Source organism: Mustelus asterias, chromosome 17, assembly GCF_964213995.1.
Source record: "Mustelus asterias chromosome 17, sMusAst1.hap1.1, whole genome shotgun sequence".
In the NCBI taxonomy this organism is placed as follows: domain Eukaryota; kingdom Metazoa; phylum Chordata; class Chondrichthyes; order Carcharhiniformes; family Triakidae; genus Mustelus; species Mustelus asterias.
In genome coordinates, this window is record NC_135817.1 from 70893165 (window position 1) to 70917771 (window position 24607).

A 24607-nucleotide genomic window follows, 5' to 3' on the forward strand; every position below is an offset into this window, starting at 1 on the left:
GGGCCATTAGCAGCAGAATTGCATTCAGCCACAATCTGTAACCTCATGACCGAGCATATCCCTCATTCTCCCAATGCCATCAAGCCGGTGAATCAACTCTGGTTCAATGGAGGATATGCCAGGAACAATTCCTGACATATTTAAAAATCAGCCGCAAATCTGGCAAAGCTACAATAAGCATGCTAACAAAAGCAGAATGCAGCTTGCGCGTTCTCCCCGTGTCTGTGTGGGTTTCCTCCGAGTGCTCTGGTTTCCTCCCACAGTAAGAGTTTTAACAACACCAGGTTAAAGTCCAACAGGTTTATTTGGTAGCAAATACCATCAGATACCATTCCTCCCACAGTCCAGAGTGCTAAATTTCCACTTAGTATGCAAAGAAGTGTAGGTTAGGTGGATTTACCATGGTGAACGCTCAAGGATGCGGAGATGGGGCAGAAGGGAGGGCCTGGGGTGGGATGTTCTTTCAGAGAGTCGGTGGAAACTCGATGGGCTGAATAACCTCTTTCTGCGCTGTAGGGATTCTATGGTTCTATTGCTATATGCTGACCTAGCCTAGTGACACCCACAACCCATGAATGTATAAAATAATAAATGATTAGCATTCCAGGGTATCTGCCCTGTGATTTTGTTGAACTCTAATTGATACTCATTTTCTATATAGTTCAGCCGCCATTTTGCATTTCTCTGATTATGCAGTATGCATTTCTCTGGAATGTTTGCTTGCTCTCCCTATTTCATCACCAGCGGGTGATTTTTCAGCTGACATGCCTATTCCCCGGAATTCTTGACCAAACACATTTTCTTTGCTACCTCCTTTCCTGTTTTCTAAAGGACTCTTTTGAACTATATTTTTAACCTCATCTCCTTTCCCTGCACACACCCGTCGCCAAACAAGTTCCTCTTTTAAACGGTACAGTGGTACAGTGGTTAGCGCTGCTGCCTCAAAGGCTGCTGCCTCAAAGCGCCAGAGACCCAGGTACGATTCCCGGCTTGGGTCAATGTCTGTGCGGAGTCTGTACATTCTCCCTGTGTCTGCGTGGGTTTCCTCCGGGTGCTCCGGTTTCCTCCCACAGTCCAAAGATGTGCAGGTTAGGTGCATTGGCCACGCTAAATTGCCCCTTAGTGTACCCGAACAGGCGCCAGAGTGTGACGACTAGGGAATTTTACAGTAACTTCATTACAGCCTGAATGTAAGCCTACTTGCGACTAATAAATGAACTTTTTGTTTTAAATTCTTTTCCCTGCGCACCTCTCTGTCTTTGAGATATTGGCTGGGATTCTCCAGTCCTGCTGTTCATAAGTTCATAAGACATGGGAGCAGAATTAGGTCATTCGGCCCATCGAGTCCGCTCTGCCATTCGATCATGGCTGATATGCTCCTCATCCCCATTTTTCTGCCTTCTCCCCATAACCTTTCAACCCATTACCAATTAAACATCTGTCTAACTCCTTCTTAAATTTACTCACTGTCCCAGCATCCACCGCACTTCGGGATAGCGAATTCCACAGATTCACAATCCTTTGGGAGAAGTAGTTTCTCCCCGACTCTGTTTTAAATTTGCTACCCCTTATCCTAAGACTATGACCTCTCGTCCTAGAATGCCTCACTAGCGGAAGTGTCCACTCCACATCTACTTTATCCATACCTTTTATCATCTTGAATACCTCAATTTGATCTCCCCTCATTCTTCTAACTGCCAGAGAGTATAGGCCTAAACTGTTCAATCACCAGATCCCAAGTTTCTTTAAGTGTGCACTACATCTGGTTCTGTAGGTGTCAGAACATTAAGAGTGGCCTGTGCTGTCCTTTTCATCTCTGCCCTGAGCTCAAACTGCTTATGGAAGCACCACTGTACTCAAGAAAATACCCAAGGCAGACTTGAAACTTTTAACACTGGGTTTTTTTTCCCCAAGTGAAGTTTTATTGCGGTAAAGACATGGTTACAGACATTAACAATGATACATTGCTCAAAAGCAAAATCTGAACTAGGTAGGGATTTCCCTGTTTAATTACACAACTTCTATACCAAGAAAAACTGTACAAACTATCCCTCGTTATATTAGAAGGGTCTCATCAATTATTAGTAGACAATGTAGCAATTGAGGTCAGATTTGTTCAGTAGAGTTCTTCTTCTGTAGAAGCTGCTGTGAATGGAGTTTTGGTTGAGTGCCACATTCTCCGTCCTCGCTGGTAGCTGTAGTGGGGCTTTCAGGACCGGAGAATTCCAGCCATTATGTTACATGAGAAACGCTTTATAAATGATTGTTGTTGTTGCTTATGCATGTGACATTGTTATCTGATCAAGAGGATGCAAGTTGCATGTAGTTAAGTGAGTGATAGGACATTTGCAAAAAAAAGAGATATAAATGTTATGAGTGTGAATTTAGTTCGTTAAAATTTCATAAATAATTATAACCTTTCCTGTAAAATACTTACCTGTACTCAAATTCTGAGACTGCTCAGGCATGTTTCACATAGATCATCTCTTTGTCAGTTAACAACTCTTCTTTGACCATGTTTGAGAACTGTGGTGGGCCACCACTGTATGTTTCGTTTATTTATTAGCCACAAGTAAGGCTTACATTAACACACTGCAATGAAGTTACTGTGAAATTCCCCTAGTCGCCACCTGTTTGGGTCAATGCACCTAGCTGGCACGTCTTTCAGAATGTGGGAGGAAACCAGAGCATCCGGAGGAAACCCACGCAGAGACAGGGAGAACCATGCAAACTCCACACAGACAGTGACCAAGCTGGGAATCAAACCCACCCCTGGCGCTGTAAGGCAGCAGTGCTAACCACTGTGCTACCATGCCGCCCTGACTGATTGTTTTATTAGACCATAGAACATAGAACAGTACAGCACAGAACAGGCCCTTCGGCCCACGATGTTGTGCCGAGCTTTATCTGAAACCAAGATCAAGCTATCCCACTCCCTATCATCCTGGTGTGCTCCATGTGCCTATCCAATAACCGCTTAAATGTTCCTAAAGTGTCTGACTCCACTATCACTGCAGGCAGTCCATTCCACACCCCAACCACTCTCTGCGTAAAGAACCTACCTCTGATATCCTTCCTATATCTCCCACCATGAACCCTATAGTTATGCCCCCTTGTAATAGCTCCATCCACCCGAGGAAATAGTCTTTGAACGTTCACTCTATCTATCCCCTTCATCATTTTATAAACCTCTATTAAGTCTCCCCTCAGCCTCCTCCGCTCCAGAGTGAACAGCCCTAGCTCCCTCAACCTTTCCTCATAAGACCTACCCTCCAAACCAGGCAGCATCCTGGTAAATCTCCTCTGCACTCTTTCCAGCGCTTCCACATCCTTCTTATAGTGAGGGGACCAGAACTGCACACAATATTCCAAATGTGGTCTCACCAAGGTCATGTACAGTTGCAGCATAACCCCACAGCTCTTAAACTCCAACCCCCTGTTAATAAAAGCTAACACACTATAGGCCTTCTTCACAGCTCTATCCACTTGAGTGGCAACCTTTAGAGATCTGTGGATATAGACCCCAAGATCTCTCTGTTCCTCCACAGTCTTCAGAACCCTACCTTTGACCCTGTAATCCACATTTAAATTAGTCCTACCAAAATGAATCACCTCACATTTATCAGGGTTAAACTCCATTTGCCATTTTTCAGCCCAGCTTTGCACCCTATCTATGTCTCTTTGCAGCCTACAACAGCCCTCCACCTCATCCACTACTCCACCAATCTTGGTGTCATCAGCAAATTTACTGATCCACCCTTCAGCCCCCTCCTCTAAGTCATTAATAAAAATCACAAAGAGCAGAGGACCAAGCACTGATCCCTGTGGCACTCCGCTAGCAACCTGCCTCCAATCCGAAAATTTTCCATCCACCACCACCCTCTGTCTTCAATCAGACAGCCAGTTACCTATCCAATCGGCGAACTTTCCCTCTATCCCACACCTCCTGACTTTCATCATAAGCCGACCATGGGGGACCTTATCAAACACCTTATTGCTCAACATTTAGATGACACAAGGATATGGTTATTGATTAGCAGAGATTGTACGAGTCTTATATGTAGATTTTGTGCAAATTGACAATTGATTTACCGTTAAGCATTATCTTAGGGTTTTTCCTGCTTGATGCATTTGAATACTTGAGAAAACAAGAGTGCCTAAAATACTGATACATTCTAAATAATCCAAAAGCAGCATTCTCTGCTTCCAATGGAAGCGCATGTATATTTAATCTTTCAAAAAGGTAGAGTTAGAATTTATTTTGCTGACACAATAGGGATGATTTTAATCAAATTTGGTTAAATTCGACTGGGTGAGTGAGCAACAGAACTGGGTGGGATGCTGGTTTTAAATCTGGTCCAATGTTACTTCCCATTGGCTTCCATATTTTGGCAGCTGGGTTAAGTCACTGTCCCCCTGAATGTCGCCCGAGAGCTAAATCCTCAAATTTTTGACAGCTCTATAAATAAAATCAAGAGATAAGGGAAAGTTGATCATCGTGAATCTGTTTGTTGTCTCGCTTTAAAATAACAATTACATTGTAGTAATATTAAAGCAAAGTCCTGCGGATGCTGGGAATATGGAATAAAAACAGAATGCTGGAAAAAAATCAGCAGGTCTGGTGGCATCTGTGGAGAGAGAAACAGAGTTAATGTTTTGAGTCCAGTGTGAAGAAGAGTCATACAGAATCGAGGCATAAACTCTGTTTGATTTGATTTGATTTGATTAGGTGGGGATGTGATCGGCGCAACTTGTGGGCCGAAGGGCCTGTTTGTGCTGTGGCTTTCTATGTTCTATGATTTGAATTATTATTGTCACATGTATTAACACACAGTGAAAAGTATTGTTTCTTGCGCGCTATACAGACAAAGCATACCGTTCATAGATGACGGGACTGGGGGCATTCTGGCCAAGTTTGCCGAAGATACAAAGATAGGTGGAGGGGCAGGTAGTATTGAGGAGGTGGGGAGGCTGCAGAAAGATTTAGACAGTTTAGGAGAGTGGTCCAAGAAGTGGCTGATGAAATTCAACGTGGGCAAGTGCGAGGTCTTGCACTTTGGAAAAAAGAATAGAGGCATGGACTATTTTCTAAACGGTGACAAAATTCATAATGCTAAAGTGCAAAGGGACTTGGGAGTCCTAGTCCAGGATTCTCTAAAGGTAAACTTGCAGGTTGAGTCCGTAATTAAGAAAGCAAATGTAATGTTGTCATTTATCTCAAGAGGCTTGGAATACAAAAGCAGGGATGTACTTCTGAGGCTTTATAAAGCACTGGTTAGGCCCCATTTGGAGTACTGTGAGCAATTTTGGGCCCCACACCTCAGGAAGGACATACTGGCACTGGAGCGGGTCCAGCGGAGATTCACACGGATGATCCCGGGAATGGTAGGCCTGACATACGATGAACGTCTGAGGATCGTGGGATTGTATTCATTGGAGTTTAGGAGGTTGAGGGGAGATCTAATAGAAACTTACAAGATAATGAACGGCTTAGATAGGATGGACGTAGGGAAGTTGTTTCCATTAGCAGGGGAGACTAGGACGCGGGGGCACAGCCTTAGAATAAAAGGGAGTCACTTTAGAACAGAGATGAGGAGAAATTTCTTCAGCCAGAGAGTGGTAGGTCTGTGGAATTCATTGCCACAGAGGGCTGTGGAGGCCGAGACGTTAAGCGTCTTCAAGACAGAAATTGATAAATTCTTGATTTCTCGAGGAATTAAGGGCTATGGGGAGAGAGCGGGTAAATGGAGTTGAAATCAACCATGATTGAATGGTGGAGTGGACTCGATGGGCCGAATGGCCTTACTTCTGCTCCTATGTCTTATGGTCTTATAGAGAAGGAAACGAGAGAGTGCAGATTGTAGTGTTACAGTTATAGCTAGGGTGTAGAGAAAGATCAACTTAATGCAAGGTAGGTCCATTCAAAAGTCTGACAGCAGCAGGGAAGAAGCTGTTCTTGAGTCGGTTGGTACGTGACCTCAGACTTTTGTATCGTTTTTCCAATGGAAGAAGGTGGAAGAGAGAATGTCTGGGGTGCGTGAGGTCCTTAATTATGCTGGCTGCTTTTCTGAGGCAGCCAGAGTCAATGAATGGGAGGCTGGTTTGTGTGATGGATTCAGGACCTTTTGTAGTTTCTTGCGGTCTTGGACAGAGCAGGAGCCATACCAAGCTGTGAGGCAACGAGAAAGAATGCTTTCTATGGTGCATCTGTAAAAGTTGATGGGAGTCGTAGCTGTCATGCCAAATTTCTTTAATCTTCTGAGAAAGTAGAGGCGTTGGTGGGCTTTCTTAACTATAGTCTCGGCAATGGGGGGGACCAGGACAGGCTGTTGGTGATCTGGACACCCAAAAACTTGAAGCGCTCTATCCTTTCTACTTTGTCCCCTTTGATGTAGACATTCTCTACAGATGCCACCATACCTGCTGAGCACTTCCTGTTTTTATTTTATATTAAATTGTTGTGCCCCGCTTTTCCCTCTGCAGTTCAAGGGAAAAGATATCTGCATTCTTCTGGATCTTAGGGTTAGGGTTAGGATTATGGTTAGGATTGGCGTTAGGGTTCGGGTTAGGAGATAGAGAGACACCAAGGTGATTTTAGGACTCAGCCAAACTACGTCGGCCATGTAAGTTGTTTAAAGAAATATTAAGCTGATTTCCCGTTTAGGTGCTCTCGGCGAAGCGCAGTGATCTTGATGAACAAATTGCAGCCTCAGATTTTCTAATTGTTAACGAAAATGGATGGAGAATTGAGTACTTTTGCTCTATAATTCCTCAACCAGCACTGCACATTGTCTGGAGCAACTGACTAGGAAGTCCAATCTATAGTTACCGTAATCTAACATGCATGTGCAACATTACAGAACGATTGATGATTTGAAATTTAACAAGTTTATGGATCAAATAGACAGGCGGGGAAGGAAAAATAGATAATTTGCTGCTTTCTCTCTCAGTAAATTCAAAATAAATGGCCAATTATAAATTCATTCAGGTCAGCAAATGCAGATGCCACAAAGCAAGGGCCGCAAAACCAGTAGCTTTTCTTTGCAGAGAATAATTATTCAGAATCTTAAGAATTTGTATGAAAATTCACTTGTAAAGATATAAATTATGAACCGGAGTAGGCCATTCGGCCCCTTCAGCCTGCTCTGCCATCCATTAAGATCATGGCTGATCTGACTGTGGCCTCAACTCCACATTCCACCCACCCCCTGTACCCTAGTCTGACTTGTCAATCAAGATTCTATCTCACTCAGCCTTACAAATATTCCATGACACTGCCTCCACCCCTCCCTGGGGAAGAGAGCGCCACAGAAAGCTCCTAGTAAAATGATAATGTCCATTGTAACCGGCATCCGGTTACAAATGTTGCCTGAAATATGCAAACTGGGTTGTTAATAGCAAGAGCCTCAATGAGATAACACAGTTGTATGCACCCTATAGGTGATCCCACCATGACTATTAACAAGCCAGAGAATACAGATTTTATTTTATTAGTATCAAGAAATGCTGTTAACTTGACAGGAAAATATTTCATTAATTATTTATAGCGCTGTGCGGATGGTAGCACTGATTTTGGTGACTGCCTCAGCCCTCATTAACCTATTCTACGCATCGCACCAGGTGGAAACAAAGACTGTAAATGCATATTTGAGGAAAGATTCAATACTTGCAACCCAGATAAACGTCACAAAATCTTTCCAATCTTGTAGAAGTAGAAGAAAGCGTTTTTCTGCCTAGGTACGCATGTTATTCAATAAAATCATTTCACATAAGGGGTGTAATTCTATTTTATGAGTATCCTCACAGGGAAGAAATTATCAAATGACTCCTAAGCAACAAAATGGAATGATTGAACAGCATAGGTTGTCACTGCCGGTGAGAAACGTCGATGCCCTCCAGTATCTCTGTGTGACACAACCTTTAAGAGGCCAGAGGACAAAGACTGAGTGGTTCATAACTGTACCTGTGGTTTCGTGATCAGCAAGTCTGAATACTCTGCTGATTGCTGCTTCTCACTACAATATATTTTAATATCTACCATGCAACAGAACCTTATCATGACATTATAGCCCATCAAAAAGAGCAGGAGTAAGCAATTTGGTCCCTCAAGCCAATTCTGCCATTTGGAAATATTGCCTGCATTATGCCAGTGACTACAACTCAAAAATATTTAATTAGTTGTAAAGTGATTTGGGACATCATGGAAGATGCTGTATAAATGTAGGTTCTGTCTTTCTTTCATTACATCTGCATGCAGTGAGCAGATTGACAACAGCAATGGCGAAATTGGAGGCCCAATGCTGAGTCTTTAAGGATAATTAATCACAGAGCATTCAACAGATCATGGAATCATAGAATCCCTGCAGTACAAAAGTGTCCATTCGGCCCATCAGGTCCACACTGACTCTCCAACTGAGCATCTCACTCAGGCCTCTCCCCCACCCCATCCCCATAACCCCACACATTTCCCATGACTAATCCACCCAACCTACACATTTTGGGACACTAAGGGGCAATTGAGCGTGGCCAATCTACCTAAGCTGCATATTTTTGGAGTGTGGGAGGAAACCGGAGCACCCGGAGAAAGCCCACGCAGACATGGGGACAATGTACAAATACCACACAATCACCCAAGGCTGGAATTGAACCTAGATTCCTGGAAGCTCGAGGACTCCCTGCCCCCCCCCCCTCACCCTATCACACCCCCACCAAAACCTCGAGATCAGGTCCTCCTCATGGACTTGCCTTCCTCTGTTCAAATCTATGATGAGCAGTTAGTCTGAAATCACAATGCTTTAGACGCAATGGGCGTGATCTTACCGCCCGTTTGCACCTCACTCCCACTGCAGCGAGGTCGGAGAATTTGGCAGCTAGCCAAATCTTCGTTCACTGCGGCAGGATGGGAAATTCCCACTGGCATGAACAGTAGTGAGAATGTGGCCAGTGGTTTAGTATGCTGTATGTACCATATAAATACAGCAGCATACCTAAAAATAATTTGATTTTGATTTGATTTGATCTATTATTGTCACATGGATTAACATACAGTGAAAAGTATTGTTTCTTGCGCGCTATACAGACAAAACATACAGTTCATAGAGAAGGAAAGGAGACAGTGCAGAATGTAGTGTTACAGTCATAGCTAGAGTGTAGAGGAAGGTCAACTTAATGCAAGGTAGGTTCATTCAAAAGTCTGACAGCAGCAGGGAAGAAGCTGTTCTTGAGTCGGTTGGTACGTGAACTCAGACTTTTGTATCTTTTTCCTGAAGGAAGAAGGTGGAAGAGAGAATGTCCGGGGTGCGTGGGGTCCTTAATTATGCTTAATTAAAATGGTCAAACTATCGGTGTGCAGAGTTTCGAGCTTTTTCACAAAGTGCACCGTTTAGTTTAGATGCTATCCTGTGTCCTAGGCAAGTGAGCTACATTAACCACAGGCACAGATCTGACTTTAATTAGATATTTCTAAAAATATTTCTGAATATTGTACATTTAGTATTACCATCACATGGGTGTTGCAATATATGCAGGCTGGGCAGTCTGGTGTAAAGATCTGCATTCTGATAACTGCAACAAACATCCTGTGTGGGCAGGAAAACGGGGACCTTCAGTTTTACCAGCCGTCAGCTACATCTCTTCATATCTCATCCGCATCTCGTTTACTTGGGCCACGGTGACATGGGCAACACCTAAGTGACACTTCACATCTCCTCGGGTTAAGGTGCTAAATTGGGGGAAGGCGAACCACAACCGGATTAGGCAGGGTTTGGAGGCTGTTGTTTGAGAGAGGCTGCTTGAAGGTAAATCCTCATTTGGCACGTGGGAGTCTTTCAAGGAGCAGTTGATAGGCGTTCAGGACAGCCATGTGCCAATGAGAAGGAAGGTCAGGGAAGGCAGGATTCAGGAACCATGGGTGACCACGGAAATTGTTCGTCTAGTCAAAAAGGAAAAGGATGCAGACATGAAGTCTAGGCAATTAAAAACAGATGAAGCATTTGAAGAATACAGGAGAAGTAGAAAAGAGCTCAAACAGGGAGTTAGGAAGGCAAGAGCGGGTTCACGAAATGTCCTTGGCAGACAGGGTTAAGGAGAATCCCAAGGCATTTTATACATATATTAGGAGCAAGAGGGTGGCTAGAGAAAGAGTTGGTTCACTTCAGGACAAAGGAAGGAAATTATGTGCAGAACCAAAGGAAATGGGTGAGTTTCTTAATGAGCACTTTGCATTGGTATTCACAAAGGAGGGGGACATGTTGATTGACGGTGTCTTGGAGAGGTATGTAAACCCTTTAGAACAAGTCATCATTATGAGGGAGGAAGTGTTAGGTGAATTAAAAAGCATTAAGGTAGACAAGTATCCAGGGCCAGATGGCATCTATCCCAGATTACTGAGGGAGACAAGAGATGAAATTGCTGGGCCTCTAACAGAAATTTTTGTTTCTTCGTTGACCACTGGTGAGGTACCAGGGGTTTGGAGGATAGCCAATGTTGTCCTGTTATTTAAGAAGGGTAGCAAGGATAACGCGGGTAATTATAGGCCAGTGAGTTTGATGTCAGCGATAGTGAAATTGTTTGAGAAGATTCTAAGGAATAGAATCTATACACATTTGGAACCAAATGGTCTTGTTAGCGACAGACAGCATTTGTTTTGTACGTGGGAGGTCATGTTTCATTAATTTGATTGAGTTTTTTGAGGAGGTGACAAAAATGATTGACGAGGGAAGGGCTGTGGATGTTGTCTACAAGGACTTTAGTAAGGCATTTGACAAGGTCCCGCATGGCAGGCTGGTGCAAAAGATTAAATCTCACGGGATCAGGGGTGAACTAGCTAGATGGATTCAGAACTGGCTTGGCCATAGAAGACAGAGGGTAGCAGTGGAAGGGTGTTTTTCTAAATGGAGGTCTGTAACTAGTGGTGTTCCAAAGGAATCAGTGCTGAGACCTCTGCTTTTTGTAATATATATATAAATGACTTGGAAGAAAACATAGCTGGTTTGATTAGCAAGTTTGCGAATGATACTAAGATTGGCGGAGTTGCAGATAGTGATGAAGATTGTCAGAGAATACAGCAGGATATAGATAGACTGGAAAATTGGGCGGAGAAATGGCAGATGGAATTTAATCCGGACAAATGCAAGGTGATGCATTTTGGTAGATCCAATTTAGGTAGGAGCAATAAAATAAATGGCAGAACAATCAAGAGCATAGACAAAGAGAGAGATCTGGGAGTACAGGTCCACAGATCCTTATAAGTGGCAGCACTGGTGGAAAAAGTGGTGAAGAAAGCATATGGCGTGCTTGCTTCATCGGATGGAGCATCGAGTATAAAAGTTGGCAAATTATGTTACAGTTGTATAAAACCTTTGTTTGGCCAGATTTGAAATACTGGGAGCAATTTTACCATTTTGATTCCAAGTGCTGAATCTGGGTGTGATTCAGATCTGACTTGGAAACTTGTTCCCAGGTGCCTCCATACGCACTCAGCCTGAAAAAAAAATTGTGAGTCTGAATCGTGCTGTGGGCGAGGCTTATCGCGCCTGAAACGTTGCAGCTCCAATCGGAACCTTCAACTGCGCATGCGCAGTGAAAATAAATTTGAAAAACGCTCCCCTGTCACATCGTTCCCGGGCCGCAAAAAGCGGATAAAGCAGCCCGGGAGCGATGGCCCCCACAGACATCACCCCACCCCCACAACATAACTATCCCCCTTATCCATGCCCCCCCCCACAACCCAGACCGATCGCGACCCCCTGCCCCTTCCTGTCCACCGATCGCCCGCAGAGTGGCAGTGGTCCCCCTTCCCCCCCACCGATCACCCACAGAGTGGCAGCAGACCCCCCTGCCCCCGCCTCCCCCCCCCCCCCCCCCACCAGTGATCCATCTGGCCTCTCTACTCCCCACCCCCCCCCCCCACTAAAGAGCGATCTGTCCCTTGTTCTCCCCTCCCCCCCCCCACTAGAGAATGATCTGGCCCTCTCTCCCCCCCGACTAGAGAATAATCGGGCCTCCCTCACCCCCCCCACCTCCCAACCAGAGAGCTATCTGGCCTCCCTCCCCTGCGCCCCTCCAGAGAATGATCAGGCCACCCTCCCTCCCCCCCCCTACCAGAGATAAACCTGACCTGCCTCCTCCTCCCTCCCCCGCACCAGAGAATGATCCGGCACGCCTCCTTCCTCCCCCCCCCTCCCCCCCAACCGATCTGAGTCAGAGAGCCGCTGGAAGCTCTGAACTTACCTCTTCAGAAGCTGGAGCGCCCGAAACAGACCTTTGCCGAGCATGTCTGTTTTGTACTGAATCTGGACGGGCGAACACGATGGTAAAGGGGGAAATGCTGGTAAGATTGGGCGTCCAGCTCATTAAGTCAATTTAAATGCATGCAAATGCATTTAAATTGACGTCACGCCTGTTTCAAGCGTGGTTACGATCATGGCCATTTTCAGACCTTGGTAAAGTGGGAATCTGCGCGGACATGGACGCGGATTGCGCTATTCACCTCACGCTCGACTTTATGAAGTTTTTTTGCCCAAAAACGGGCACAGCCCAATGGTAAAATCAGTCCCACTGTGTCCAATTCTGGTCACCACACCACTAGAAGGATGTGGAGGCTTTGGAGAGAGGATGTTGCCTGGTATGGAGGGTATTAGCTATGAGGAGAGATTGAATAAACTGGGATTGTTCTCCCTGGAAAGAAGTAGGCTGAGGGGCGACCTGATAGAAGTTTATAAAATTATGAGAGGTATAGATAGGGTGAACAGTTGGAAGCTTTTTCCCAGGGCAGAAATTACAACTACAAGGGGGCACAAGTTCAAGATAAGGGGGGAAAGGTTCAGTGGAGATGTGCGGAGAAGGTTTTTACACAGAGGGTGGTGGGGGTCTAGAATGCACTGCCAAGTGAGGTGGTTGAGGCAGTCACATTAGCCACATTTAAGTCTTATCTTGATAGGCATATGAACAAACGGGGAATAGAGGGATATAAGCGGTTGGCCTAGATAGATAAACATGATCGGCACAGGCTTGGAGGGCCAAAGGGCCTGTTCCTGTGCTGTCCTGTTCTTTGTTCTTTGTTTGTTCTCTATATTAATGATTTGGAGAAAGGAACAGAGTGCACTATGGCCAGGTTTGCGGATGATACAAAGATATGCGAGAAAGCAGGTTGTAAGGAGGATATAAATAGTTTACAGAGAGATATGGACAGGTTAATTGAGTGGGCAGAAATTTGGCAAACGGAATTCAATGTGGGAAAATGTGAGATTGTTCATTTTGGAAGAAGGAATGAGAAGGTGGATTATTATTTAAATAGAGAGAGAGCACAAAGGAAGTTGGGGATCCTTGTTCGTGAAACCCAGGAAGCTAACATACAGGTACAGAAGGTAATAGGAAAGGTGTATGGAATACTGGTTTTTATTTCAAGGGGGCTGGAGTATAAAAATAAAGAGGTGTCGCTGCAACTGTCCAAAGTAATAGTGAGGCCACATTTAGAATATTGAGTACAGTTTTAGTCCCCTTATTTAAGGAAAGATATATTATAATTGGAGGCATATAAAGATATTAGATTCTTAGGGGGTTAAACAGGATAAATGTTGGGAGGATGTTTCTGCTCATGGGAGAGTGTAGGATCACAGGGCATAATTGCAGAATAAGGGGATGCTCACTTCAGTCAGATTTGAGGAAGAATTTATTCTCTCAAAGAGTGGTGAATCTTTGCAATTCTTTGTCCCAAGAAGCTGTGGAAACCGAGTCCTTGAACATTTTCAAAGCTAAGATTGATAGGTTTTTAATCAGTAGGAGCATTAAGATTGATACAAAGGCAGGAAAATGGACTTAGTGAGTGTTAGATCAGCCATGATCTAATAAACTAGTGCAGCAGGCTTGAAAGGCTGAATGGCCTATTCCTGTTTGTAATTTGTATGGTCTTATGGACTGTATTCGCTCGTACTTTACCAGAGATTGGACTTCAAAATAAAGACAAAGGGCGGAATTTTCCCGTCCCACCCGCCACGGGAATTGTAGCAAAGGACCTCGGGTGGGAATTTCTGGCCTTGGGGCAATGGCGGTCGGAAAATCCCACCCAAAATACTTTGGGAGTCTTGCAGTAAGGTCTTTTTTGAGTGAATCTCTGCTTATAGTTAAGCAACTGAAGTGAGTGAACACACCGTGAATCCTTGAGTTCATAATATCTAAGCCAGTTTTGTAAGTGTATCCATCCAGGATCCTTGCCCATGGCCAGCCTTCAGAAATTATTGTTGTACAACTGTAATATTCCCACATTAAAATTGACGGATGGGAAATGGTGGGTGGTACACTTCAATTTCCTGATGTACGCAGTCGAGGTTTCCCATTGGTGGTGCAGGTTCGTGAAACTAAAGATTTTCTCTTCATCATGAATCCCAAATAATTGAAAATTATTTTAAAATCTGAAACTTGGTTTTAATTTTGAAAAATGTTTAAAGCACAGTTCAGAGTTAAAATTGTGTTTCATTGTGATCTAATAATGAAATTACATCGATATGGTAATTTTCATGTCCTCTGGATATCCAAAAGTCTTTTAAAACCAATTATTTGTTTTAAGAAGAGCAGTCATCAATGTTATGCAGTATAACATGGTCCCATGAATAGTGAGTGAGTGAGTGAAGGAGTTAGTCAAGGGAGGAATTTGGTCGTGACACTGGGGGAAATCCCTTGGGTTATTTTCATGTCAACTTGAGGAGACTTTTTCTGAAGTACTTCTTCTGAAAGATGGCATCTCACTCAGTATTGCACTGAAATATCAATCTATGTCCTCAAATATTGAAGTTGGGTTTGAAGCCACAATCTTTTGCCTCAGAAATGTGAAAGATACGAACATCCGTTAGCTGATGGGTAAATTCTGAGATGCTTTGTTGCCAGTGAGACATTTCACACGGCTAACTCATAATTTGTTCCTCTTGAGAGGCCAGACAAAACCTTTGGAGTTTTAAATCGGCCTTTGTTCAAGCTATAGCAGGGATGTCTGGCTCCACGTGGTGGCATACCAACTTCCTGAGTGATACATTGCAGCAGTAATTGTATCTTTGCTTATCTTACAAGTAATTTGCAAATACCAATCACAAGTGTACATTTGTTCTGAAGTCAATAATATCCAATTACAGCAAATAGCTCTAGTTACTTAATTTATGTCAGGTGAATATAATTAACTGGTTACAGCCTCGAAACACTTGTACAATTGTAGTATTCAATTACTAATGGCTGCACCATCTAAACATCCACACCTGCAGACCTTGGCTGTTATGACTATTCTCCTTGTGGTTTGTCAAAGTTCCCATTCTCTTGTCCCTTGTTCGTCTTGTTAATGCAGCCCATCTGTAACTGTGGGAACTTCACAGAGACCACATCACAGCAACTTCCCAGGAGAATTCTGCTGTACTCATTTCACAGGGGGACTTTACTGTATTCAAGGATTTTAACCCCTTCACACAGAGTTGACAGGAATCACAAAATCATGGGCGTCTTGCTTGCAATCTTCAATCATATGAAGAGGAGAAGGCCATGGTGCCCTTCAAGCCAGTTCTGCATGAATACATCTTTTATCCTCTTCCAATCAGATCTTAAAATGAGGGTCCAACTACCTGCTTGGGGGTTTAAAAGATCCCATGGCACTATTTTGAAGCAGATAGGGTGAATTATTGCCATTGTACTGACCAATATTTATCCCTCAATCAACATCACAGAGATTTTTTCCTTTATCCGTTCATGGGATGAGGGCATCACTGGCAGCTCCAGCATTTGTTACCCATCCTTAATTGCCCTTGAACTGAGTGGCTTATTAGTCCACATTTCAGAGGGCTGTTAAGATTCAACCATTGCTGTGGATCTGAAGACGGTGTAGGCCAGAACAGGTAAAGACGGCAGATTTCCTTCCCTATATTCATGAACCAGATGGATTTTTACAACAATCTATGATAGTTATCATGGTCAACAGCATTAAGGCTGGCTTTTTTTAATATTCCAGATTTAGTACATAATTTGGCTGCCATGGTGGGATTTGAGCCTGCAGCCCCAGAGCAGTAGCCTTGGTCTCCAAATTACTAGTCCAGTGACCTCACCATTATGTCGCTATCTCCCCAAAAGTAACAATTACTTTATCATGATCACATAGCTGTTTGTGGATGTTTGCTGGACAGGTATTGGCTGCTACATTTCCTACATTACAACAGTAACTATGCTATGAAAGTTACTTCGTTGACTATAAAGCACTTTGAGACGTCCACTGGTCCTGTCAAGCATTATACAAATAGAAGTCTTTTTATTTTCTTTTACTTTAGACCTGCAGACCATCAGAAGAGGCTGAGTAAATTGGGTCTGTATACTCTGTTTAGAAGAATGAGAGGTGATCTTGTTGAAACAATCACGATTCTGAAGATAGAAACGTAGAAACCCGACAGTGCAGAAGGAGGCCATTCAGCCCATCGAGCCTGCACCAACCACAATGCCACCCAGGCCCTATCCCCGTAACCCCACATATTTGCCCTGCTAATCCCTCTAACCTACGTATCCCAGAACACGAAGGGGAAACTTATCATGGCCAATCCACCCAGCCCACACATCTTTGGACTGGGGGAGGAAACCGGAACACCCGGAGAAAACCCCCGCAGACACAGGGAGAATGTGCAAACTTCACACAGACAGTGACCCAAGCCGGGAATTGAGCTCGGGTTCCTGGAACTGTGAGGCAGCAGTGCTAACCACTGTGCCACCGTGCCGCCCCAGAGTAGATATTGAGATGTTAGGCAGGGTTTTATGACCTTGCTCATCCCGAAACCATAAAATCCCACCCGAGGTCAACGGACCTTCCCATTGTCCGCCCCTCACTGGTTCAGATTCCCATGGCGGGCAGGATGGTAAAATTCCAGCCATTGTCTCCCTGGTTGGGGAATCTGGATCAAGGGGCCAGGAAAGTAAAGTTTATTTATTCGTCACAATTAAGGCTTACATTAACACTGCAATGAAGTTACTGTGAAATTCCCCTAGTCGCCACACTCCGATGCCTGTTCGGGTCAATGCACCTAACCAGCATGTCTCTCAGACTGTGGGAGGAAACCGGAGCACCCGGAGGAAACCCACGCAGACACGGGGAGGACGTGCAAACTCCACACAGACAGTGACCCAAGCTGGGAATCGAACCTGGGTCCCTGGCGCTGTGAGGCAGCAGTGCTAACCACTGTGCCGCTGTGTTTATTTCATAGGTTTGAATTTTCCTTGTCACTGGGACTCCTGTCAAATCAGTGACAGGTCAGGTTTGGCACGCACCTACCCTCACTCTAGCCTGACCACAACAAATCCTCCAATGATAATAACTGTGGTGCCCTTACAGTGGTACCTCAGGTCTTAGGGGGCAGAGGGAAAGGAAATATTTGCTGCACTTGCAGTGGTGTACTGTGACCGGCAGTACTAACTGACGCAACAAAGTTAATTGGCGTGCTGCAATTGATCACTGTACAGCCAATTGCATTGGTCTGTGTTACCCTCTCAGTTTTAAATCCTCCAGCCTTAGTAACACTGGACACCGGGAACAGGAAATATGTTAGTTGATGTTTTTCCATTATTGGCATTTAATATTAATATGCCCAACTAAATTTAGTTTCAACTTCTTGGTAGAAATATGCCAGAGATTATAGTAGAAGCTAAGGCATTCACTGAGGAGCTGCATCTCCTGCACTCGCGTGCCAATATACCACCCAAAAATGGATGAAAAAGAAATCAGAGCAATAATTTCTAGCCTGTGACATCTTGGTCTATCAGAGTGTGATTTGTCCACCAGTCAGATAAATCTGTAGACTCTGCATCCGACGTCAATACTGATGCAAAATGGGTTTATTTTTCATCCTGTGCACCTTACCTTGTAGATTATGTTTGACATCGCTCTTTGGTCCATGGGTTGATTTGCCTGTGGAAGCAAATAGTCTTCAATGGCATTTAGATACACTATTTGAAGTGTAACTGAATAATAACAGGAGGCCCTGATATCCAATAATATTCATACAGTACTGTTATTAAAGCGTAAAGCCTCCTCAGACATTTCACAATTGTAGGTCAGAGGTAAGCAGGAGTAGGATAGAATTCAGGGAATTGACTCAAGGCATTATCAAATGATAGGCGTTTGTGCGAAGGTAGCTTTTGAAAATGGAAACCAATGTTACAAAGCAGGGGGATTTAGCAAGAGGGTTCCAGAGGACAATCCAGCCACAGTAGGACAGAAGGTGGAGGTAGGGCGAGAGGATGTTAAATAGGAAGACACAGGACTATAAAAGGAATTGTAAAAGAGGATGTGGACACTGAAGTCAATGGACTGAAGAATAGGAAGCCAATGGAAGTTGACAATCCTAGAGGTAATGGATGAATGGAATCAGTGCAAGTAAGTTTGGAAGAAGCTTGTTCAATTTGAGTTGGAGCCAAAGGCAATTGCAAATCACTTAAATATATTGAACTCCATTTAACCATAAGAATGTGTAATAAATATCAACAGGCAGCAACCTAATGGTATTGATCTTTGCTTCTATATTCTCCCAGTAACTAGTGCACATGGAACATTAGCTCAGATTAAAATAGTTGACAAATGGAGTGAGTAAGATCATTGCAAGCTATTTTCATTGCCTTCAAATCTATTTTTTTCTTGTTGACAACTCATAGATATTAGGACCTGAAAAGAAATCCACTTGTTTTTCAATCTTGCTCCTATCCTCTTAGCCGTTGGTGCACTCAAGAAATGATTTTTAAGTCAGACGTAATATTGCTGTAGTTCAGATTAATAGCCACCAGGTGACATGCTTATGCTTTGAGCCAATATATTCTATGTTTTCCCAACTTCTCTTTTTAAAGTTTATTTGTTAGTGTCACAAGTAGGCTTACATTAACACTGCAATGAAGTTACTGTGAAAATCCCCTAGTCGCCACACACTGAGGGAGAATTTAGCATGGCCATTGCACCTAACTAGCTTGCCTTTCAGACTGTGGGAGAAAACCAGAGCACCCGGAGGAAACCCACGCAGACATGGGGAGAACGAAAAAACTCTGCACAGAAAGTGTTCCAAGCCGGGAATCGAACCCAGGTCCCTATTGCTGTGAGGCAGCAGTGCTAACCATTGTGCCACCATGCCGCCCAATGTGTGTGCAGAGTTATAGATGGTGTTGTACAGATGATCCCACTTCGACACCTCAGTCCGACCTTGGGGTTTGTTGTACAAAGAGCCTGATCAAGGATATTGAGGAACTCCTGGGTCATTACTGAAACATCAAGGCCCTGATTTTACCGGCCACCCGAGGCTTGTAAGATTGCCCCCGAGGCCAACAGGGTGTGCCGTTCTCAGGGCGGACGTGCCGGTAAAATCAGGACCCAAGTGTTGATCTGAGAACAAACTTTCTTCTTGGAGTGGTATAGTTTCCTTGGCTGAAACCTGACCTTGCTACAAGCCAGAGAGTGATCAGTATCACGGTCAGCACTGTAATAGCTGTGGGTGATGAGAACACTGTTGATGGTGAGATCTAGCTGCTACAGCTTGGTTTAGAAGTAGCTGTCTATCACACAGAGCCTTTGGTAACAGTATATCTCCCAACGATTTCTGTCCATTTTCATTCGTCTTGTCAATTCCCTGGTGCCCTATGCACGTTGGCCAAGCTGTGTAGTCAGTACCCAATGATGTTGGGTACTGAGAAAATACCATTGAGCCTATCCAGTGCAGCAAGAAGAGGCCTGGAGTGGTGGTATTGTCACTGGGCTAGTAAACCAGGACAATGCTCCGGGGACCCCTAGTTCACATTTGAATTCAATAAAAATCTGGCATTAAGAAAATCATCTGGTTCACGAAAGTACTTTAGAAAAGGAAATCTGCCATCCTTACCTGGTCTGACCTATGTGTGACTGCAGACCCAGCAATGCTCTACTTTCTCAGAAGACTAAGGAAATTTGGCATGGCAGCTACGACTCTCTCCAACTTTTACAGATGCACCATAGAAATCATTCTTTCTGGTTGTATCACAGCTTGGTATGGTTCCTGCTCTGCCCTAGACCGCAAGGTCATGAATGTAGCCCAGTCCATCACGCATACCAGCCTCCCATTCATTGACTCTGTCTACACTTCCCGCTGCCTCGGCAAAGTAGCCAGCATAATTAAGGACCCCACACACCCCAGACATTCTCTCTTCCACCTTCTTCCATCGGAAAAAAGGTACAAAAGTCTGAGGTCACGTACCAACCAACTCAAGAACAGCTTCTTCCCTGCTGCTGTCAGACTTTTGAATGAACTTACCTTGCATTAAGTTGATCTTTCTCTACACCCTAGCTAGCTATGACTGTAACACTACCTTCTGCACTCTCTTGTTTCCTTCTCTATGAATGGTATGCTTTGTCTGTATAACGCGCAGGAAAGAATACTTTTCACTGTATGTTAATACATGTGACAATAATAAATCAAATCAAATCAAATCAAATCAATGTGGTTGACTCGTAATTGCCATCTGAAATGGCATTTTATTTATAGATAGACAATAAATGCTGGCCCAATCAGAGACACCCAATCCCATGAACGAATAAAAAAATGTTTAATATATGTAGGGATAAGCAAACATCAGACTGAGATAAACTAGATCACATTTAAATATTTCCTTATTATAATGCATGGTCCAATTTTGGTTCCTTCAGATTATCTGTTCATTTGTACCCCCACATTATTTAACTTAGATTCCACTTCAACTCATGTTGCTTGTGAGCGTGACCTCAAGAAGCTAAAACTTCTTAAAACCTCCACTTCATATGCAGGAATGCAAAAACAAATGAAGAGTCCTGCTTAACCAGGAAAACTGGCTCCTGTCAAAAAAGAAACTGAAGTGTTTTCAATTCATCGCCATGGGGCAAATGCTAGAGATGGATGGAAAATAATGGGCTAGAGTTATGTGATTTTTTTGAAACAATGTTCTGATGGTGTGCATCAGGAATGCCAGAAACAGAATTTGTCACCTTTTTCACTGTACATTGTGGCAGCCTCCTGGTGTCTAAAACCTGAAAAGCGAAACTAAATGCTCAAGAACCTGATTTTCTTGGGTGTGTCAGTGTCAAGGTGCAATGAGATACAAATATGTCAAATATCTCACCAAACTAGTGTGTAAAGAAAGCTCTGCCCTCAACAGTGTGAATTTGCTTCCATTTCTCTGCGCATTCGTCAAACTTCATGGTACAAGTCTGGTGTTCTTTACAATTTAAGATGTAGCAACTAAAACACAAAAATGCGCTTTTTCAAACCTTCAGCCCATAACACCAATATCGGCATAAATATAAGTGCAATTAGTGTTGGGTAAGGTTAAGTTTTGAGAGCTGAATGACCAAGACTCAGGCTCTGGGGCAGCAGCTGGTAGCTCAGGGTATCTCTGCAGTCATGATGTGGAGATGCCGGCGTTGGACTGGGGTGAACACAGTAAGTAGTCTCACAACATCAGGTTAAAGTCCAACAGGTTTATTTGGCAGCACAAGCTTTTGGAGTCTTGCTCCTTCTTCAGGTGAGTGAGGAGTTGTGTTCACAAACATGGCATATACAGACACAAACTCAATTTGCAAGATAATGGTTGGAATTTGAGTCTTTACAGGCAATCAAGTCTTAAAGGTACTGACAATGTGAGTGGAGAGAGAGCTAAGCACAGGTTAAAGAGATGTGTATTGTCTTCAGCCAGGACAGTTAGTGAGAATTTGCAAGCCCAGGCAAGTCGTGGGGTTCAATCGGGATCTTGGGTTCATGTCACACTATCTGTAACCCCTACGACTTGCCTGGGCTTGCAAAATCTCACTAACTTGCCTGGGCTTGCAAAATCTCACTAACTTGCCTGGGCTTGCAAAATCTCACTAACTGTCCTGGCTGTTAATTAGATGTGGCTGTTCATTAAACGTTGAGAACGGGGCACCCTTCCGATCCCAGAACCCCAGTGTTGCTGGTGCGTTTAGGCCCCGCCCCTCCAGCTGGCTGTGTGATCCTCGCCAACGTTTTGAAATTGCACAGAGTGCTGTTAAATCAGGCAAAGTAAAGTTTATTTATTTGTCACAAGTAAGGCTTACATTAACACTGTAATGAAGTTACTGTGAAATTCCCCTAGTCGCCACAGCCCGGCACCTGTTTGGGTTAATGCACCTAACCAGCAGAATGTGGGAGGAAACCGGAGCACCCGGAGGAAACCCACGCAGACACGGGGAGAATGTGCAGACTCCACACAGACAGTGACCCAAGCCAGGAATCGAACCCGGGTCCCTGGCGCTGTGAGGCAGCAGCGCTAACCACTGTGCCACCGTGCCGCCCCATCAGCAGAGTAGAAAAGGCAGCTGTGGTTTCACACAGATTTTCTCACCTGATCCAGCACTCCAGGCAATTCTGGGAAAACTGCACCCATTGTGAAGCACCTTGGAACATTTCTTAATGTTATGGGTGTAAGTTGGCGTTTTAAATCATACTTTTATAACACACTAGCTAAGTATTTATTCTCTTATCAAATTTAGTGATTTCTGTTCTTATATCTTCAGGATGAGACAAATGAAATGATGCCTCTGGGAACACAAACAGTCAAACTTTGTGTTTTGCTTTACTTCTTTCTCACTGCAGGTAAGACTTAATTCAAGTCTAACATCATGAAAGACTGCAGTAATTATTAATTGCAAGGGGAGAACAAAGAAAATAGAGATGTTTCCCTGCTATACCAACCAATGGAAATATTCCTTACTTTAACTTTCCAAGTCAAAGCATAGAAATAGGTTCTACCACTTTTATTAATCATAATATAGTTTTAAAAATATACCCATAATCTCCGTAATATTCACATCTCTAATTTCTTCTTTGCTCCTTGGTGCATGGAACCTCCTTAAAAGTTACCTGTTGATCACCAACATATTCTTCCTCTATCCATTGCTCAAATGTCTGCTTATTTTCATTTTCATGATGTGCTTTGGGGTATTTTATTACACGGGTATTAGAGTGGGAGTTGTTATTGTTCCTCGGAATGAGTTGTTGAACCCTATATGGAATCCTAACTCAGCATTGTTCAAATTCTGCCACATATATGCCAAGTAAAATCCTATGCTTTGCCTCACCTGCATTTTTACATCCACCACGTGAGAGAGAGGTGGTTTCTCCATTAATTACCAATGACACTTGTGGTATGGCCCATTTTTATGTAAAGTTTATTTATTAGTCACAAGTAGGCTTATAGTCACACTGCAATGAAGTTACTGTGAAAATCCCCAAATCGCCACACTCCGACGCCTGTTCGGGTACACTGAGGGAGAATTTAGCATGGCTGATGCTAAATTCTGTGGGAGGAAACCGGAGCACCCGGAGGAAACCCACGCAGACACAGGGAGAATGTGCAAACTCCACACAAGCTGGGAATCGAACCCTGATCCCTGTGAGGCAGCAGTGCTAACCACTGTGCCACCCTATGTGATATCATGTGGAATCAGTGCAAAGGGAAGGCAGAGAGCAAAAATTGCAAAGAGAAAAACACGAAACTATGAGCTGAGAACAAGAACAGATTTTTTTTTTTAAATAGGCAAGGGTATAAGCAATTATATGAAGAAAGGAGGTCAATAAAGGATAGAATTTTAGAAATGGATTTACACAGATTTCATTTAACAGATCGGTGCTGGAAGGTATTAAATCATCAATATCTTCTTTTCATGGGGGAAATGATTCACATTGATCTTTCGATTTATTCAATTCATTGAATTACAGACTGCTAACTGAGTTGTACATCCAGCACAGAATTGCATTCATTATTGCATTCAGGGTGGCACAGTGGTTAGCACTGCTGCTTCACAGTGCCAGGGACCTGGGTTCAATTCCCGGCTTGGGTCACTGTCTGTGTGGAGTTTGCACTTTCTCCCCGTGTCTGTGTGGGTTTCCTCCGGGTGTACCAGTTTCCTCCCACAGTCCAAAGACGTGCAGGTTAGGTTGATTGGCCATGCTAAATTGACCCTTTGTGTCAGGGGGACTACGAGGGTAAATATACGAGGTTATGGGGATAGGACCTGGGTGGCATTGTTGTGGGTGCAGGCTCGATGGGCCAAATGGCCTCCTACTGCACTGTAGATTCTGTGATTGCAAATAGAAGATTGTGTATTATTTATCCTTTTTGTACTTTCTGCAGTGGGAGGCAAAAACCTGTCTGTCTTCCAAACACCGTCAGAGATCAGAGTGTTGAAGGGGGGCACTGCACGAATAAATTGTTCATACAGCAATACAGTTGAACAATGGAGGATTATGTGGAAACGAAACACAAGCGCAAAACCATTATGTCAACGAATTGAAAATGCAAAGAATTCCACGTCTATCGTCCATTGCACAAAACGTAACTACATTACAGACGCCCCCTCAGCAAAATCCTCATCCTTAATAATCACTGATCTTCATTTCAATGACTCCGACATTTATTCTTGTGAAGTTGCCTATGAGATACCTCCCCCTCAACAGATGGAAAAAGGAAAAGGCACAAGTATCACAGTGGAAGGTGAGTTTCACATCCACAACTCATTTATCACTCTTCTGATTTTAATGCTTTATGTTTATCTCTATATTATAGGTAGAGAATTAGGGGGAAAAATCTC

The 24607-nt window shown here is 43.7% G+C and overlaps 1 protein-coding gene across 1 annotated transcript in view; it reads left to right on the forward strand.

Moving 5' to 3' along the window:
• The window catches only part of LOC144506192 (immunoglobulin kappa light chain-like), a 74158-nt gene that overhangs the window by 37207 nt on the left and 12344 nt on the right, over positions 1-24607 (forward strand). The window contains exons 2-3 of the mRNA XM_078232047.1: positions 22532-22610; positions 24151-24510. Of these exons, the coding sequence (XP_078088173.1) occupies positions 22532-22610; positions 24151-24510 (439 nt within the window). The remainder of the gene's footprint in view (positions 1-22531; positions 22611-24150; positions 24511-24607) is intronic.